Here is a 20,354-nt window from a genome sequence, read left to right on the forward strand (position 1 = left end):
CCCCTGCCACAGAGCATCTCCAAAGCATTCATTTTTCTCCAACTGGCCATGCTGGCAGGGGCTGTTGGGAATTTTAGTCCATGCGCATCTGAGACGCCAGAGTTGGACAGCCCTACTCTAAGGTTACCAGTTCTGGGTGGGGAAATGCCAGGACATGGGGGGCAGGTTGGAGGCTGGCTGGGGTAGGACAGAGATCCCAGCAGGGTGCCTGCCGTGCCATGGAGCCCACCCTACACAGCGTCCCTGTCCACCAAGGAGCAGCAGTGGCGTAGGAGGTTAAGAGCTCGTGTATCTAATCTGGAGGAACCGGGTTTGATTCCCAGCTCTGCCACTTGAGCTGTGGAGGCTTCTCTGGGGAATTCAGATTAGCCCGGGCACTCCCACACACGCCAGCTGGGTGACCTTGGGCTAGTCACAGCTTCTCGGAGCTCTCTCAGCCCCACCTACCTCACAGGGTGTTTGTTGGGAGGGGGGAAGGTCAAGGAGATTGTCAGCCCCTTTGAGTCTCCTACCGGAGAGAAAAGGGGGATATAAATTATTATTATTATTTATTAAACTTGCTATACCGCCCTATCCCCGGAGGGCTCAGGGCGGTGAACAACATAAAGTCATACAAAAAACATAAAAATCTTAAAACAGGTACATTCTGCAATAGGGCCCACGAGACCCATATACCACCCTCTTCCGAAAATGTGGAGGGGTCCAAACTCCTCCTCCTCTTCTTCTTCTTCTTCTTCTTCTTCTTCTTCTTCTTCTTCTTCTTCTTCTTCTTCTTCTTCAAGGAAAGTGATCTCTGACATCTGCACAACAGCTGGGGGGGGGGGTTCCCACCGTCCCTGGTCCCTCCTCGAGGCTGGCATCGTGGTCTGGCGGTGGGGGGGGGGGGGGCAACGCTTCTCGAGTTGTCTGGAAGCCTAACCAGGAGGAGGAGGAGGAGGGAGGAGGAAGCAGCGGCGGCGGCGGCACCATCTCCGCCGCAGCCCGAGCCCGGGCGGCGGCTGCGTCGTTGTCTTCTTCGCTCGGCGACGCCTCTTCACCGGCGGCGGCGGCGGCGGCGGGAGCTGGGCTCGGGCATGCAGCTGCAGTGAGGCGCCGGGGGCGGCGGGGGGAGGGGGCATGGAGGACGACCTGGCTTCCGAGGAGGACACCCGTGAGTGTTGGGCGGGGGGGGGGGGGGGGGCAGGCAAGGGGGGGGGGGTCCCGGGCTTTCAGGGATGGGGGTCGCTATAGATCCAGGTTCGCTCCCCAGGAGGTGCCCTCTGGGGAGGGGGGAGGGACACAAGGTAGGGGGCTTCTTTTTTTCCCACGGTGGGGGGGGGGGTTCCTCCTGCCAAGAGATGCTGGGTCCGCGTTCCGGATCCGAATCCGGGTTGGGGGGGGGGGGGGCTAAGAGGCCGTTCCCCCCCCCCCCCGGCAGAAAGGGCCGGCTGGGCCCGCTGAGGCTGCAACGGGTTTGGGGAGGGGCTTCTAATCGGGAGGACCTCGGCGTCTGCTTCAACGTTAGGGGAAGCGTGGATTAGTGGTTAGAGGGCTGGCCCGAGATCTGGGAAGTCGGGGCTCTGGGAGGCCAGTCTGCTTTGGCAGCTGGCGGAACGCCTTGGGGCTGGTCGCAAATTCCTCGGCTAGCCCACCTCGCCGGGCTGTTGTTGAGGATCAAAATGTAGTGAAGCAGGGTTGGGTCCCTGTTGGGTTGCAAACGGGGTTCAAATGAAGTACAGTCAATGGCCAGAGGGCTATAGGAGAAGTAACATGAGTGGCCCACGGGCTGTTCATGCCTCTGGTGGGGTTGGATTCCCACACTGAGCAAGGGGGTGGACTAGATGTCCTACAGGAACCCTTCCAGCTCCAGGGATAAGATTAGCAGGAGCCTCTGGGCTTTTTATTTTTAAAGGCTTGATTCCACGGTAGCAGAGCTGGAACCTTCCAAATCCAGCTTTTCTTCCTCCTCTGAACACTTTGGCCTTTTGCTGGGTTCAGATATTTATTAGTCATTAATTTAGCTAATCCTTTGCTTGGCTGATACCTTGCCTTTCTCCCTAGTGGGAGACCGTTGGGATATAAATCAAGTAAATAAATTAACATTATATGCCACCCCGCTCCCTAATGGGGATCCAGAGCGGCCGACTTCCTTCTCCTCTCCTCTGTTTTATTCTCATGACAACCCTGTGAGGTAGGCCGCGATGAGGGTATGTGAGTGGGCCAGGGTCAACCAGCTAGTTTCCATGGCAGAATTCGAACCTAGGGTCTCCCACATCCTAGCCCAGTGCATTAAGAACTGCATTGGTGGATTTAGAGCCAAAACAGAGCCACAAAGGATGAGCTATGCAGTGTCATATATATTTACACCCTAATTTTTTAAGTGCTTCTCTTGGTGATGAACCTCACTGCTAACTAGACTAATTTGTGTGTAGAATGTACTTGTATTTATTTGAATCCTTTTGATGCTTTCCTTTTCTACTAAGTCAGGGTCAGTATTGTCTGGCCAACTCTCCAGGGTCACTTCAGTTGCTGCCAGATTCTTTTTAACTGGCGGTGCCAGGAATTGAACACAGGACCTGAGCTGTGCAAAGCAGATACTGAGCCCAGTGGCGGAGCTACAAGGGGACGGGGTGTGTGCCACACACCGGGCGTGCGCCTCTGGGAGCAAAATGCCCCCCCTGGTGGCGCCACCACCCCCGCTACCCCCCCACACACACACACACTTCCCTAAGTTCAGCCTGACAAAGTGCAGACTGGAAAAGCAGCCAAGGTTTCCTAGGAAGTGTAGTCCCCATCAGGCCGTTTTTAGCCTGAAATGAATAGGTCATGCTTTCCAGCCTGCAAAAAAATCTCTTTCCAGTTTGAACTATAGTTAGATGGCGAACCTTCAGCACTTCCAGATAAAGACTATACCCATCAGCTTTTTTTCCAGCATGGCCAATTGGCCATGCTGGAAGGGGATGATGGGAATTGTAGTCCATAATATCTGGAGTGCCGAAGGTTCGCCACCACGGAACTAAGGTAAGTGGGGGAGGGTGGGGGGGAGGCCGAAAACAGAGTGCGCACCGGACGCAGTTTGGCACAGCTACACCTCTGACTGAGCCACAGATCTTCCGCTAAATTAAACTCCCTTAAACTGAGTTCAGACTCTATCACAGTGGTGGCGAACCTGTGGCACGGGTGCCAGAGGTGGCACTCAGAGCCCTCTCTGTGGGCACACGCAGAGTGCCCCCCCCCCCACGTCTACGCTGGCCTGGGCCTCTGGGCTCGATTATTAGCATTAAACCTAAGACCTAGTTTTGGGGAAGCAATGTAGGTAACCCTGTTAAGCGCTGTGAAACCCCACTGATTTTCATGCGACGAACTAAAGCGCGATCCTTTACCTGGGAGTAAGCTCGGTTGCTGGCAATGGGGCTTGCTTCTGAGTAAACCCTCCTAGGGTCGTGATTCACCCGTTGGAAGAGTTGCACGGTTGCTTCAAAGCAAAGCCGCCGACTACCGCCAAGCTTACTCCCGAGTAATGCACGCCTCGGAGCCAACCGTTTTTTTCTAAACGAAAACCTCAGTATTCAGGTGAAATTGCCGTGTTGACACTTGGCAATAAATGTGGGTTTTGGGTTGCAATTTGGGCACTCGAAAAGGTTTGCCATCACTGCTCTATCAAGTCCAGCGTTGCCTACTCTGACCGGCAGTGACTGTCCAGCATCCCAAATGGAGGACATTCACTTCACCTATCCCCTCATCCTCTGAACTGGGTCAGGGCCTTCCTGCATGATAAAGTGTTGGCAACCAAACCACATCTGCGGTCCATTTATTTGCCATTCCCACATCAAATTTGAATGGAAAAACACCCTTGCTGCAATGGCTAGATTTGGTTCCAGTAGTACCTGAGAGACCCACAAGATTTTGGGGTACGAGCTTTCAAGAATCATAAAACTCATTCCCCGAAAATCTGTGGTGTTAATGGACTCAAATCTAGCTGTCCAACCTGGCTGCCCGCTGGCACTGTATACTAAAATGGCTGTTTGCCTTCAAACATACCCTGGCAATGCACAAGGTGTTTGCTACCTGGGGAAGGTGAATGTCCGCTGTGGCAAGATTTCTTCTACAGACATATATCCTCTGGTCCTGCTTTCTCTTTCCACTTTCTCCGTGGCAAGCAAATTCACGTACAGCACGATTTTAATTTTGTTTAACTGCCAGAGCAGGACAGATTTGGAGCGTTGTGTGGTTTCCAGGCTGTATGGCCGTGTTCTAGTAGCATTTTCTCCTGACGTTTTGCCCGCATCTGTGGTTGGCATCTTCAGAGGATCCTCTGAAGATGCCAGCCACAGATGCGGGCAATATGTCAGGAGAAAATGCTACTAGAATACGGCCATGCGGCCCGGAAACCACACAACAACCAGTGGTGGGATCCAAAAATTTTAGTAACAGGTTACCATGGTGGTGGGATTCAAACTGTGGCGTAGCGCCAATGGGGCTGGGCGGGGCACGACGGGGGCATGGCCGGGCATTCCGGGGGCGGGGCATTCGTGGGCGGGGCTGTGGCAAGGACGCAGCCGGTACTTGGGAGGGAAACGAATGCACGCAGGCGCAGGCTGCCACGCACGCCGGTGCACCTCCTGCTAGACTGCTTGCCTTGCGCTATGACTACTGCTGAGAGGAGGGGCGTAACTAAGGCAAAAATCACGTGGCAAAATCACCAATTAGTAACCCCCTCTCAGCACACACAAATAAATAGTAACCTACTCTCGGGAACCTGTGAGAACCTGCTGGATCCCACCTCTGACAACACCCCAGTGATTCCGGCCGTGAAACCCTTCGACGATACAGGACAGGTTTGCCAGTGGGCACAGCTTTTCCCTGGACCTCTTCCCTCCGCCCACAGTCAGCCTTTCTAGTCTTACCCCCCCCCACACACACACACACACATTCCCTTGTGCTGCTCCACATTCTTCCCCCTCTCCCACCTTCCTGTTGGCGGCTACTTCCTGCTTCTTGTCCTGCTGTATCATTTCTATTGCCTGTGGCCTCCCTGCTCCTGGATATCTTTAAAAATGTAAAAACAGTCCAAACATCTGATTGGCCCCTGCATTTGATCAACAAACTGGGACATCTCCAGCCTCGTAGTTTTATACGCAAGCTGTCCGTGATTTCAGACCATACCGGGAAAAGCCTGTCAGTCTTGACGCTGGGGTTTACAACACATTGGGAGCAGAGGTGGAGCTGCAATGGGGACATCCGGGGCGACTCGCCCTGGGCGCCGCCATTGCAGTCACGTGGCCATTGCAGTCACGGGCAGGGTGGGGGCAGGAGAGGGCGCACGGGCAGTTCATGTCCCGGGCACAGTTTCCCCTCCCTTTGTCACTGATTGGGAGATGGACAATTGTGAACTTGGCAAACTTAGCAAACAGCTGTTCATGTTGTCCATAAGGAGTCTCAAAACAGCTTGCAAACTCCTTCCCTTCCTCTCCACAGTCGGGAGGGGCAGGTGGGTGGGGCTGAGAGAGTTCTGTGAGCAATTGCTCAAGGTCACCCAGCAGGCTTCATGTGTAGGAGCAGGGAAACAAATTTGAGTCCCACACTCGAGCGAAGGAGTGGGGAATCAAACCTGGTTCTCGAGGTTAGAGTCCGCCGGTCGTAACCACCACTCAACGCAACACAAGCCTTTATTGGCATATAAAACAGGACAAAATTTTAAAACAAAACAAGGTTAAGAAATACAGTTAAAATTACTAATTTCCAGTATAAAATTTGCAACAGTTTCACAAAAGAGCACATCAGAGCTGTTCAAGAGATTGGGCATCTTATAACACTCTTGCCACTGAGAACATTGCAAGAAAATGGAATTCATGTTTTTCTTGCGTGTCTTATTGTATTTAGGGCATAGAAACAGAGAATGGTCAAGTGTTTCAGCCGTAGTCATATCACATGAACAAACTCTTTTAGCACGTTCCATATTCTTAAATCTTCCCTCCAGCAGAGCTGATGGCAGCACATTACATCTTGCAGTAGCCAAGGCTCTTCTCTGGGTGGGATTAATCAGCAGACGAAGATATGCTGCCATATTAATGGGATTAATAATGTAGTCGGAGAACAGTTAACCACCACTCCATTCTTGCTCTCGATTTTTTAAAGCACGCACAAATAATTCAAGGGAAATTCAAAGGCACCATTTGTCTAATAACCTCCACCCAACAGGTCTCCAAACTCCAGGTGTGACTTTTGACACCACCCCTTCCTTAGATCAGCAGATCCGTTCCTGATTTCTTACCTGCGGCTTGTGAAATTTCCCTGGACTGCACTTCCGCCAGGGACTTCCTTAAAGAATAAAAAGTTTATATGAGCTGTTCTGCTAGGCAAACTACACCTGCCCTCTGTTCTTTTCAGCGGGCGCTCTCTTGCGTGTACCATCCCAAGTTTATTACCCTGTGTAAACAGGGATTGTGGGTCATGCTAGGAGATTTGTCAACACTTCTGTTTGCTGGAGTCTATTTCCTTCTAGAGAGGCATTAGTGGTTGGTTTAAGACTTTATAGCCTCTATAGTTTCACATGCACCTCAAAGACAGACAAAATTGTAATACACCCAAGAGAATACTACCCTGTTTCCCCGAATATAAGGCATCCCCGGAAAATAAGACGTAGTAGAGGTTTTGCTGAAGTGCAAAATATAAGGCATCCCCCAAAAGTAAGACGTAGCAAAGTTTTTGCTTGGAAGCATGCCTGACGAACAGAACACAGAAAAATAAGACATTCCCTGAAAATAAGACATAGCACATCTTTGGGAGCAAAAATTAATATAAGACACTGTCTTATTTTCGGGGAAACACGGTAATAATAATTGTTAACAATTATCAGAATTCTGTGAATGACAAACCTTAGTTTTGAAATAGATTAATTTACATTATTGAAGTACTTATACAATATAGATTCGTCTTTCACTCGGTATGGAAGTGTTGATTTTCATAATTTTGACAGGATAGTGACTTTCTCTTTCTCTTTTTTATTTTTTCTCTATTCTTTAAAATGTTAAGTACAAAATAATCATAGACTATAAAGTACACAGGATGATGGAATTCTGTAGGGGAAGTCCCGGGGGGGGGGCATTTATGGTGGGTGGGGGAGGACAAGATGGGGATATCATTTTTTTAACCCTGCCGTGATCTTTATCTCTTTTATTTAATGGTAGTTGGTTTATTGGTAGCACTCTGGTTTACATTAATAAGTTGCATCTTTTATAAAATAACAGCATTCGACTATTTAAAACTAATGAAAGTAAGCAATAAGTGAAATAAAATATTTTCTAAAAGCTATATAGACCAAAAATGGTATGAGATAAGAGAATCACTCTCTACTTTGTATCTAAATTACCTTTTTTCGTGTGTTCTGTATGTTTGTTTTATAAAAATAAAATCCAATTCATTTTCTCTCGGACTGTAATTCCCTGGTCCACCGTCTGCTCTCTGACACCCATTCCAACCCCTGGTTTTCCATAATTGAAGAAAAAATTGCCTCTATTGGACTGTCAGTGGATTCACTTTGCCCCTTGTCCTATTCAGAAGCTTATAGGAAATTAAAAGGTCAACTATTGGATACCCTAATCACTGCAGCCAAGAAAACGTGTTCCCCCCTGTATTTTTCTCTCCCATTTGAACGGGGCCACTTGGCACACTACCTGTATTGCTTAATAAACACTGTTCAAAGGAGAGCCATAATGCTCGCCAGGTTTAATGTTATGCCTTCTGCCTTGTTGCATGGTATCAGATTTAATAAGGCAAGAAAAGGCTAAAAGATTGTGTCCATGTAATCGACCGCTTCAGTTGGAATCTCTTGGCCCACCCACTACTGCACTGTGTCAGATTCAAGGAAATCAGATCCAAGTATGTGAATCTTACTCCTTTACATTTACCCTATCTCCCCGATTTAATTAGATTACACTACTTGTTGGACAATCCTGATCCTTCTCTCTGTATGATAGTGGCAGACTTTCTCCTGGAAATTACCAAACGCCAGTAGATTTCCTTCGACCTAACATTTATTTCCTGTGTTGTATATGCTTTTTAATCCGTTTTTTATTATGGTTGTACTGTTGTCTATGCCAATAAAGGCTTGCTTCTATTTAAAAAATAAAATCTTTTTTTTAAAGGACTGTATAGCCTGGTGCCAGATCTCCAGCAGTGAGGCATGGGGTTTTGAAAAATGTAGGAGGTTAGAATCTGCCCCGATCTCCAGTCTGTGTTCTCGTTCTGTAGGAAGCGTGATTATGTTTGATAAGGCCTCATTTCACCTCGGGTAGGATGGGAGGACCAAGTTATATAAACAGAGTGTCTTGATCATAAGCTTTTAAAATCTGTCAGACTGCCAAAAAAATAAATAAATCTGGGAATCCCTGAAAGCCAACAGGCTCTGCGAACTGGTTATGAGAATGGGGGTCGAAAAGGTGGCCCACATTCATTTCTACCTGCCACCATTTTTGATCGAAGACACTAGTGGGTCAGGATGAGTGCTAGATTCCCCAATATGGTCTTGTGCAAACCGTGAGCCGAGAGAGAACTTCTAGCAGGCCATCAGACAGAAATAACGAAAGGCGAGCTCAAAAATATCCACCGGCACAAGAGGCTTTCTGTTGTGCCTCTGCATGTTTGTTTTTTGACTGCGGTCTGGTCTCCTTTTGTTACGCCTCAGGAAAGACCAGAATCCCCCCCCCCCTCACCTGGACTGCAAGTGCAGTTGGATTACCTATCCAGTGCACAAATGGAGCCCAGTGTCCCAAATTTCAGAGGAGGCTCCCCGTTGCATCTCTGCATGATTTGCCCTGATAGCTTTTCCCCCTTTCAGTCAGGTGTCTGTGATTACATCCAATTGTTCTTGATATAGAGATACAGACTAAATTATTCAGCCTCGGAGGCTTGTGGAAGGCTCCAAACTGACTGGGCCGACCATCTGTTCCCTCAGAACATCCATGTGTTCGGCAGCATGCAAGCAGCCCGCTCCCCCTCCCCGATTGAATGCCTGTGCTTTATTTAACAACTTGCAACAGACAACAGACAACTTGCAACAGACTAACCCTTCCTTATGAGGAGAGGCTGCAGCGTTTGGGGCTCTTTAGTTTGGAGAGGAGACGTCTGAGGGGGGATATGATTGAAGTCTGTAAAATTATGCATGGGGTAGAAAATGTCGACAGAGAGAAATGTTTCTCTCTTTCTCACAATACTAGAACCAGGGGGCATCCATTGAAAATGCTGGGGGGAAGAATTAGGACTAATAAAAGGAAACACTTCTTCACGCAACGCAATTTACTGTTCCCTGATTTATATAATCCAAGGCTCCTTCCGCACATGCAGAATAATGCACTTTCAAACTGCTTTCAGTGCTCTTTGAAGCTGTGCAGAATAGCAAAATCCACTTGCAAACAGTTGTGAAAGTGGTTTGAAAATGCACTATTCTGCGTGTGCGGAAGGGGCCCAAGAAAATTTCCCATCTCCTCTCATACTTTATAGAGGGTCTGTTATATACCAAATATGTTACTTTCACCATTGTTGAATATTCAGTGATCTTAAAATTATGCATGAGGTAGAAAAGGTCGACAGAGAGAATACTAGAACCAGGGGGCATCCATTGAAAATACTTGGGGGGGAAGAATTAGGACTAATGAAAGGAAACACTTCTTCACGCAACACGTGATTGGTGTTTGGAATATGCTGCCACAGGAGGGGGTGATGGCCACTAACCTGGATAGCTTTAAAAGGGGCTTGGACAGATTTATGAAGGAGAAGTCGATCTATGGCTCCCAATCTTGATCCTCCTTGATCTGAGATTGCAAATGCCTCAGCAGACCAGGTGCTCGGGAGCAGGAGCAGCAGAAGGCCATTGCTTTCACCTCCTGCATGTGAGCTCCCAAAGGCACCTGGTGGGCCACTGCGAGTAGCAGAGTGCTGGACTAGATGGACTCTGGCCTGATCCAGCAGGCTCGTTCTTATGTTCTTATGTTCCTAATTGGTCACATCATTTAAAATCTTTTTTGTTTTAATTCTTTCAAGTGCTGCTTTCGGAAAAAGAGCTCCACGATGCAGCCAAACGAAATGACACGAGGCACATGGAAGAACTGATCAAGAGAGGGGTGGACGTCAATGCCAAGAATCATGTAGGTACTTATTGTGGCGGGGGGGTCCCAGACCTCCCCTTTCCCCAGTCAAAATGGAATAGAGGGCATTCAACCATACAGTTTGTGCAAATTTGTTTAATTCTCCCAACAAAGGGCAATCGAGATTCGTGGACACAGAGCCCAGTTGAATTTATTTATTTAGATCAAGGGTATTCAAACTAAGGCCCTCCAGATGTTCATAGACTACAATTCCCATCAGCCCCTGGCAGCATGGCCAAGTGGTAGGGCTCATGGGAATTGTAGTCTATGAACATCTGGAGGGCCATAGACCCCTGATTTAGATGTTTATCCACTTTCACCTCATATCTCTCCCCAGATGGAACCCAAAGCAGCTAACCATACTACCCTACCCTCCTGTTTTAGCTTAACAACAACAACACTGTGAAGAAAGATAGGCCGAGAAAGAGACGATCAGCCCATAGTCACCTACAGAGCAAAGGGCTTGATTTGAACCCAGATGTCCCAGATCCTACTTCAATATTCTAACTACCCCGCCACGCTACACGTGATAAGTACAAGCAATTGGCTGCGGAAAATCCTGCCACTTTTCACAGCTATTTTCTGCGGGGTGGGACAGAAAGGCCTCATCCCTCACAGAGCTAGCAGCAGAACTTCTGGAGAAAAGGGCCAACTTTATAGATACTGGTTCTGGTGGGTTTTCCGGGCTGTGTGGCCGTGGTCTGGTGGATCTTGTTCCTAATGTTTTGCCTGCATCTGTGGCTGGCATCTTCAGAGGTGTATCACAGAGGGAAGTGCCAGTGGATGAAGACCTTTGTCATTTCATCTGGCATTATCTCAAGGATCCCTCCTGCCTCCGGCCATAGGTTTTATTTGCCTTATTTTGTTTGCTGTATTTATTTTTAGCACTGCTTTTTAAAAGTGGTTTTATGATGTCTTTTTATGATGTTGTTTTAACTGGTGGCTGCCTATGGCAGTTGATTGGGCAGAGAGGCAGGATATAAAGGTTGTAAAAGAAAGATCTCTGAAGAAGGGTAGAGGGGGCAGGCCATAGCAACGGCCATAGAGCTAAGAAAAGACTAGAGTTACAAACAGGACTCTCTGTTCCCGTTGGGAAGACAAGGAAAAGGCTAGAGTGGTACCTGGCTAAATGGGTGGGTTGGGTATGACTTTTGCTTTGTTTTGTTTAGAACGCAGTTACTCTACCCCTTCATCTCTATGGGAAAAGAATCATAGAGTCCCCAAGGGCCATCAAGTCCAACCCCCTGCCATGCAGGAACACACAATCAAAGCACTCCTGACAAATGGCAATCGAGCCTCTCTTTAAAAACCTCCAAAGAAGGAGACTCCACCACACTCCAAGGAAGTGTATTCCACTGTAGAACAGCCCTTACACTCAGGAAGTTTTTCCTGATATTTAGGTGGAATCTCTTTTCCTTCACCTTGAACCCATGACTCCTGGTCCTAGTCTCTGGAGCAGCAGACAACAAGCTTGCTCCCTCACCAACATGCCATCCCTTCAAATATCTAAACATGGCTATCGTGTCACTTCTTAACATTCTCTTCACCAAACTTAACATCCCCAGCTCCCTGAGTCTCTCCCCATGGGGCATGGATTCCAGACCTTTGACCATTTTGGTTGCCCTCCTCTAGACCATGGGTAGGGAACCTGTGGCTCGAGAGCCGCATGCGGCTCTTCTGCCCTTGCACTGTGGCTCCACGAGCCGAGCCGCTGGCCCCATCGTTGCCCGCCCTGCCCACGGCCGGCTGGGCCGCTCCGCGGGCTTCCCCTCTTGCCTGCCCCGTTGGAGTGGGGCGGGTGCTTTCCCGGCGGCCGGCGAGGCCGAGCCACTGGCCCCATCCTTGCCCACCCTGCAGGCAGCAAGGCGAACGCATCCATGCACTTCTCAGAATGAGCGGAGTAAAAGGTTAAAAAACCCAATATATACAGTGTTATCTTTATTTTAAATGTCAAAAATTATTTGCGGCTCCAAGTGTTTTCTTTTCCCATGGAAAACGGGTCCAAATGGCTCTTTGAGTGTTAAAGGTTCCCTACCCCTGCTCTAGACTGAGCTGTATGCCGGGCACTGGCATGAAACAGTGGCTACTTGTCCAATACTGGATGGGCCTGTAAGAATTGTTAGGATCAAGACCCCTAAGGATGCAGAGAGGGGAAACTCCTCTACCCATCTTCTGGGTTTGGGGTACCAAGCCCAACCTGCTCACCCTTGGTTGGAACCCCAAGGGCTCTTACAGGAGATTTCGATCAAGCTGCATCAGAGCTAAAGGAAAAGTGAAATTGGGGAGGTCTCTGGAGGTGTAAAGCCATGGTTCATTTCTCAAAGGAAACGGGACCCAAGAATATCTATAAATGTATTGTCGAAGGCTTTCACGTCCGGATTCAACTGGTTCTGGTGCGTTTTCTGGGCGGTGTGGCCGTGGTCTGGTGGATCTTGTTCCTAAAGCTTTGCCTGCATCTGTGGCTGGCACCTTCAGAGGTGTATCACAGAGGGAAGTGTCAGTGGATGAAGATCTTTGTCATTTCATCTGGCATTATCTCAAGGATCCCTCCTGCCTCCTGTCATAGGTTTTATTTGCCTTATTTTGTTGACTGTATGTATTTTTAGCACTGCTTTTAAAAAGTGGTTTTATGATGTCTTTTTATTATGTTGGTGTTCCATAATTTTGGGAACCACCACTAAAAAGACCCTGTCTCAAACGGCATACCCTCAGAAAGCACGGGCACTCAGTGCAGACGCCACCCTCTGGGTGAGGAAGGGAAGGTCTATCTTCTGCCTGGGACACTCGTACTGCCAAAGGATACGCACGAGCCCCAGACATACTTGGGTCAAGAGTCGCATGTGATTGGCAAACATTAGTGGATCCCTCCCCATTTTCTTCCCCTGCTTAATCCCTTCCTTTCCAGATAGACCGGACCGCTCTTCACTGGGCCGCAGGGGCAGGGCATGAGCATGCAGTGCGGCTTCTGCTCGACCACGACGCCTTGGTGGACGACGAGGACATTGTAAGCCTTTGACTTTGAGTGTTTTGTTCTTTAAACACTGGGCTCTTTGAGCTACAGTAAGAATGGGAGCAGCAGTGGCGTGGTGGTTAAGAGCAAGTGTACTCTAATCTGGAGGAACCGGGTTTGATTCCCCGCTCTGCCGCTTGAGCTGTGGAGGCTTGTCTGGGGAATTCAGATTAGCCTGTGCACTCCCACACATGCCAGCTGGGTGATCTTGGGCTAGTCACAGCTCTATGGAGCTTTCTCAGCCCCATCTACCTCACAGGGTGTTTGTTGTGAGGGGGCAAGGGAAAGGAGTTTGTAAGCCCCTTTGAGTCTCCTATAGGAGAGAAAGGGGGGATATAAATCCAACTCTTCTTCTTCTTCTTCTTTCTCTTTAAAATGCCCAAATGTTTATCATTCCTCCAAAAAGTTGCCAACCCTAGGGGGAGAAATGGGGACATGTGGGTTTGGGTAGCGATTTCCATTGTATTCCAGATGCAAGAAGACTTTTCTTCTGTCTCTCTCTGTCTCTCCAGTTTGGGATGAGTGCGCTTCTCTTGTCCGCTTGGTTCGGCCATCTGCGTGTTCTTCAGATGCTCGTAAATGCTGGCGCCAAAATCAGCCGTGTGAACAAGGTGAGGCGGATTCCCCAGCTGTCTATCCAGCATTCCTCACTCGGAGATGATCAGGATGCGTTGAGGAAAAGACAGGGGGGGGGTGCCAACCTGAGTCTGAGCGAATTTTCACAGAATCTCTGAACTTACAAAAGCCGTTTGAACTGGGTTTCACCCGTCTCGTTTCTCTCAATGCCCTTTTTTGTGAATCTGCTGAGAAATCTTGGCGAGAAACCATTTGCCCTTCAAACACCTTCAGTTCCCAGTAGTCCTTGGGAGGGAAAGAGCCATTTCCTTTTTTTTCCTCTTCAATCAGTTAGGTCTCAGTCCTTAACCAATAAACGGACTCTGGGTGGTTGATCAGTAGCGTTTATTGAAGGCAGTCGTCCCTATCTTGAGATCTCAGGCCGTTTTATCCCTGGCTCAGGCCCCCACCCATTTTCCCACCCAAAGTGTGAACAGGATTGTTTAGGATTATCTCCGAGTTAGGAGCAGCAGTGGCGTAGGAGGTTAAGAGCTCGTGTATCTAATCTGGAGGAACCGGGTTTGATTCCCAGTTCTGCCGCCTGAGCTGTGGAGGCTTATCTGGGGAATTCAGATTAGCCTGGGCACTCCCACACACGCCAGCTGGGTGACCTTGGGCTAGTCACAGCTTTTCAGAGCTCTCTCAGCCCCACCTACCTCACAGGGTGTTTGCTGTGAGGGGGGAAGGGCAAGGAGATTGTAAGGCCCTTTGAGTCTCCTGCAGGAGAGAAAGGGGGGATATAAATCCAAACTCTTCTTCTTCTTCTTCTTCTTCTAGGAGCCCAGGCATCTCAAGGTTGTGAAAGGGAGAAAGTTATGACACCTGGGAAACTTCCGCCTTGTGGTGCAATGGACTTATCCTGTTGCCCGAGGCCAGGATGTTTCTCAGGGTCATACCTGCCAGAGGGACATGGGTGTCCCATGTTCCCAGGTGCCCCCCACCTGGTCATGTGGAGGGGCACAAAATTGCCCCACACACAACGAAGCTGGCTGCGGGCCTGCCGGGCACCCTTCAGTCCAATTCTGCAAGAGGAAAAAGCCCAGCCTGGAAGATGAGGTGGTAGGCCGCTGCCGATGCAGGTTGAGCTGGAGCCGGGTGTGGTGGTGGTGCGACCAGGGGCGTACCTAGGCAAACTGGCACCCGGGGACAAAACCTGAGTTTGGCACACACACACACACACCCCCGCCCGGCGTATGGGCGACCACCCTCCCCCACCATGACCAAACAATGATTTTTTGTACCAGCTCACAAAACACCTCCCACTCCCAGCAAAACATACATGGCTCTCTCCCCACCAACTCTTTTCCTAATTTCCTAATCACAACAACCCTATGAGGTAGGTTGTTAGCCTGAGAAACAACTCCAAGCCAGTGCAAGTGGGTATTAAGCATGTAAATCTCTCACAAATCACCCCCAGCAAAACATTTACCAAACAAATGTCAGCATCATCTCTCACAAAACACCTCCAGTGGAATCCACCCCCAAACAGCATCACTTTCGATGGTGTTTAAACTAGGGAGCTGAGATTCTCCTTTTAAATCCACCTTAAAGGGAGAATCTGGGGTCCCTGATTAAAAACAAAATTGAAAGTGATGCTGTTTGGGGGTGGAATGCAGGTGGCAGGTCACGGTGAGTCTGCCGGGAGCCTGCCGGCTGCTGCCGCCCCTGGCCCTGACTCAACCACCTCCCTCCTGCCTCTGCAACCACCGGAGAGGTCTTGCCACCGCTCCTGCTGCTTTGCCCAGGTGAGGAGGCGGGCAAGCATGGAGGGCCCCCCCAGCTGGGCCTGCAGGAGAGGGGTTTCCCCGCCAGGCCCGCAGGAGAGGGATGCCATTTTGGTTCTTGCCCCCAGGTGCCATTTAGTTCAGGTACGCCACTGAAAATGACTCAAAGCTGCTGGTATCGAGGGACACCTGAAGCCACCAGCCAGCCACATGCGTAGCAAACTTTCCCCGTGCAAAAAGGCTCCCGCAAAAAGGGACAAACTTTTTTCCCCACACCAAAAAAAGTGGCATTCCAAAGCATTTTTGGCTCCCAGGAATCTCAGCATGAACTTGAGCCGGCTTCTTGTGAGCGTTTCACCCGGGATGTGCAGGATGGGTCGCACAAGCAGCCCAGAGGTGTGGTGTGACTGATCAGAGACTCCTAACACGGAGCCTTCGCCCAGGGAGACAATTGTGTAGATGGCAGTGTTTGTTCATGGGGCGGGCCCTTGCGCGTGGCCCTGAGAATGCCAGCCTGTATCCCAACAATGCCCACAACAGATCTGCAGTTAAGCAGGAAGGAATTCATGGGCTCTAGTAGTGGGTACTGCTGGCTGCACAGAGCTGGATAAAATGGATGTAACTTGTTAAATTCCTCAAAGAGGCGGCTCCTTTCTTTCCCGGAACCGCTGTCTTGAATATGTTTCCTCATTGAAGAAACTTCTGAAAATTAGGAACAAACTGTGAAAAGGTTTTTGGAGGAGGGGTCACTTTTTAACTAATTTATTTACTTCGTTTGAGCCCTGCCTTTCTTTCCGATGGGGGTTCAAAATGGCTTACAGCGTTTTCTTGTTCTCCATTTTTATCCTCACAACAGCCCTGTGAAGTAGACGAGGCTGAGAGGGAAAGTGACAGTCTCCCAACAAACTTCCGTGGTCAGCAGTGGCGTAGGAGGTTAAGAGCTCGTGTATCTAATCTGGAGGAACCGGGTTTGATTCCCAGCTCTGCTGCCTGAGCTGTGGAAGCTTATCTGGGGAATTCAGATTAGCCTGTCCACTCCCACACACGCCGCAGCTAAAGGTGACCTTGGGCCAGTCACTGAGCTTCTTCTGAGCTCTCCTCTAGCCCACCCACCTCACAGGGGTGTTTGTTGTGAGGGGGGGAGGGGCAAGGAGATTGTAAGCCCCTTTGAGTCTCCTGCAGGAGAGAAAGGGGGGATATAAATCCAAACTCCTCCTCTTCTTCTTGTTGTTGTTGTTGTTGTTGTTGTTGTTGTTTAGGAAAAAAATGCTAAATGCAAATATTTATTAAGCATTATAGCCTTAACAGCACAACGTACAACTATGTTAATAAAAGAGATACAATAAAATAAAACATACAGTAAGATCAATCACAATAATTAATTCCATAGACGAAACAGGACTGACTGGTCTATCTTTGTGGGTCGGCATGCCTGAAATGTTTCCGTAATTCATAAAAGAGGCAACCTTATGTGTAATTGCTGGATTTACATCTGCCAAAAGAAAACAGATGTGGTCCTCATCTGACCTCAAAGGCTGGAGAATAATTTGGTTCAGTCTCGATCGGATATTATTACATAATGGGGAATAGAAAAAATAGCGGACAGGATCTTCTACATGATTCGACACGCATGGGCAGAAAAATGAAAATCGGGAGAAATTTTATCTCTACAATTTCTCATGGAGGGAAACGTATTTGGGACTCTTTTCATTCGCTGAAGTGGCAAGAGGTGGTTTTTTTTGGCTTGTGTGCATCTGTATTGTGTGGGTGATACAGGATTAACCCCCCGATTCCTGCATTCAGCCGTAGTAACTTACTACAAAGCCATAACTGGCTTGCTAGAAGTCAGCATCGTGATTGCAGTCTGATTAAGAATTCCAGTTTGCAGAGTCAGCATTCAGGCGTTACACTAAACCAGAGTTTCATCATGGTTTGGGATGCAGTTTTAATGAATTATTGCTAACTAAATTTGTCGAAATTCCTGTTCTCAGGCAAGGGAACTTCAAAGAGAGAATCCAACGTGAAATGCGTTAGAATTCATTGACAAGTTCAAGAGTGTTTACCCACCCAGGTTTTAAAAGGGATCACGGATTTCTCCATATCTATATATGCTAAAATCCTGCATTCAGCCATAGTAACTTACTACAAAGCCATAACTGACTTGCTAGAAGTCAGCATCGTGATTGCAGTCTGATTAAGAATTCCAGTTTGCAGAGTCAGCATTCAGGCGTTACACTAAACCAGAGTTTCATCGTGGTTTGGGATGCAGCTTTAATGAATTATTGCTAACTAAATTTGTCGACATTCCTGTTCTCAGGCAAGGGAACTTCAAAGAGAGAATCCAACGTGAAATGCGTTAGAATTCATTGACAAGTTCAAGAGTGTTTACCCACCCAGGTTTTGAAAGGGATCACTTATTTCTCCATATCTATATATGCTAAAATCCTGCATTCAGCCATAGTAACTTACTACAAAGCCATAACTGACTTGCTAGAAGTCAGCATCGTGATTGCAGTCTGATTAAGAATTCCAGTTTGCAGAGTCAGCATTCAGGCGTTACACTAAACCAGAGTTTCATCGTGGTTTGGGATGCAGCTTTAATGAATTATTGCTAACTAAATTTGTCGACATTCCTGTTCTCAGGCAAGGGAACTTCAAAGAGAGAATCCAACGTGAAATGCGTTAGAATTCACTGACAAGTTCAAGAGTGTTTACCCACCCAGGTTTTGAAAGGGATCATGGATTTCTCCATATCTATATATGCTAAAATCCTGCACGTCCTTCCGTGGCTTCCTGTTGTAACGGGTTATGTGCCGTAGCTTAGTATTTAAGGTGCCCCGGGACTGTAGCTTTAATTCTGCGGTACCTTCTTTTGCGCAGCAACAGGGAAGTGGTGGAATTGCTCAGCTTTGCTCCCCTTGCTTTTCAGAATGGCCGCAACCTGCTGCATTGTGCGGCCCAGAGGGGTCACCTCAGAGCGATCGAGTTCATTGTGGAAGACTTGGAGGATGTGCGGCTGGATAAGAAAGACAAGGTGGGCACCCCCAAAGTGCAGGCTTCGAGTCACGTCTGGAGGAACCCCGAGGTTCCTCGGTGAGAAGACTGGCGGTGGCATGCCTCACTTAGGGGATATCTCTACCCTAATCACCGCAGCCAAGAAAACGTGTATTTTTCTCTCCCATTTGAACGGGGCCACTTGGCACACCAACTGTATTGCTTAGTAAACCCTGTTCAAAGGAGAGCCATAATGCTCGCCAGGTTTAATGTTATGCCTTCTGCCTTGTTACATGGCAGATTTAATATAAGCAAGAAAAGGCTAAAAGATTGTGCCCATGTAACGACGGCTCAGTTGAATCTCTGGCCCACCAATCGCTTCACTGTCTCAGATTCAAGGAAATCAGATCCAAGTATGTGAATCTCACTCCTTTACATTTACCCAATCTCCCCGGTTTAATTAGATTACACTACTTGTTGGACAACCCTGATCCTTCTCTCTGTATGATAGTGGCAGACTTTCTCCTGGAAATCTTTAAATGCCAGTAGATTTCCTTCGTCCTAACATGTATATCCTGTATTGTATATGCTTTTTAATCTGTTTTTATTATTGTTGTACTGCTGTCTATGCCAATAAAGGCTTGCTTCTTCTACTTAGGGGATATGACTCCCTTAGCCCCCACCAATCCACATGCCTGTGGATCCTTCTCCCACACCCTCTTGTGTATATCTGAGAGCGTGGCTACAGGAGGTGGGGGCATGCTATGGAAGCCAGGCGCAGTGGGCATTGCCAGAAGACGTGACTGCCCCACCTCAAGATATGCTGATGTCCTGTCACCTGGGAAGTGAAAATGAAGAAAACTTGTACCAACAGGCTACAATAATGACTTCAAAAAATTAGTTCTCCCACTGGAGTAGCAATTTACTTTTAAGTAACCAAAATAATTTTATAATTTTACAAACGGTAACCAAATGTTTTGGGGAAAATTGTTTACATTCTCCCATTGGAGTAATATATGTTAAAGGCAGGTCAGGGTTTTTCAAAATACAATAATGGTTACAATCAGGGAGGACAACGCTCTGCAATTGGTTTGTTCTTATGCCTCTCAAAATGTCGTTGCCCTCCCTGATTGTAACCAAAATACAATAATGGTTACAATCAGGGAGGACAACGCTCTGCAATTGGTTTGTTCTTATGCCTCTCAAAATGTCGTTGTCCTCCCTGATTGTAACCATTATTGTATTTTGAAAAACCCTGACCTGCCTTTAACAGCCATGAAATTTAACGAGGCCAGTTGGTTAATCATCTAGAATCTGGCTAGCTGTTTACATTTATATTCAGATTACATTGCCGTGCCGTTCTAACTTATATTTATATATATTACTCCAATGGGAGAATGTAAACAATTTTTCCAAAACATTTGGTTCCTGTTTGTAAAATTATAAAATTATTTTGGTTACTTAAAAGTAAATTGCTATTCCAGTGGGAGAACTAATTTTTTTGAAGTCATTATTGTAGCCTGTTGGTACAAATTTTCCCCATTTTCACTTTGGTGTGTACCTTCCCCTCTTGCTTAGCATGGAGAAATCTGTCACCTGGGAAGGCAGCGATCCCATTTGGCTGGCCGTACCAACCGCAGCACTGTGCTGAATCCAGGGCCTGCTCCGGCAGCCGTGGACCTCACAGAGGTGCCCTGTGTGAATGGGGAAAGTGTCCTCAATCGCATCCCAGAATCCTGTGCAGGGCTCCTATGGCAGACCGTCGCTGTGTGGAGGCCAGGGGACACGCCCCCCGTGGCCAGAGCATCCCCTGGCCCCCACAAAGTGATGGAAGGCGGCAGAAGGTAAGAGCCGTTTGGGAGGGCCGTGGGGAAAACGCTGGCTTCC

The 20,354-nt window shown here is 48.1% G+C and overlaps 1 protein-coding gene across 1 annotated transcript in view; it reads left to right on the top strand.

The window, feature by feature from the left end:
- The first annotated feature begins 914 nt into the window (after positions 1-914).
- ANKDD1A (ankyrin repeat and death domain containing 1A) overlaps positions 915-20,354 on the top strand; it is a 42,239-nt gene continuing 22,799 nt past the window's right edge. Inside the window, exons 1-5 of the mRNA XM_048481654.1 lie at positions 915-1,150; positions 10,021-10,124; positions 13,030-13,128; positions 13,647-13,745; positions 18,403-18,507. Coding sequence (XP_048337611.1) covers positions 1,117-1,150; positions 10,021-10,124; positions 13,030-13,128; positions 13,647-13,745; positions 18,403-18,507 — 441 coding nt within the window. The 5' untranslated portion in view covers positions 915-1,116. The remainder of the gene's footprint in view (positions 1,151-10,020; positions 10,125-13,029; positions 13,129-13,646; positions 13,746-18,402; positions 18,508-20,354) is intronic.

This window comes from Sphaerodactylus townsendi, linkage group LG17, assembly GCF_021028975.2.
Source record: "Sphaerodactylus townsendi isolate TG3544 linkage group LG17, MPM_Stown_v2.3, whole genome shotgun sequence".
Lineage (NCBI taxonomy): Eukaryota > Metazoa > Chordata > Lepidosauria > Squamata > Sphaerodactylidae > Sphaerodactylus > Sphaerodactylus townsendi.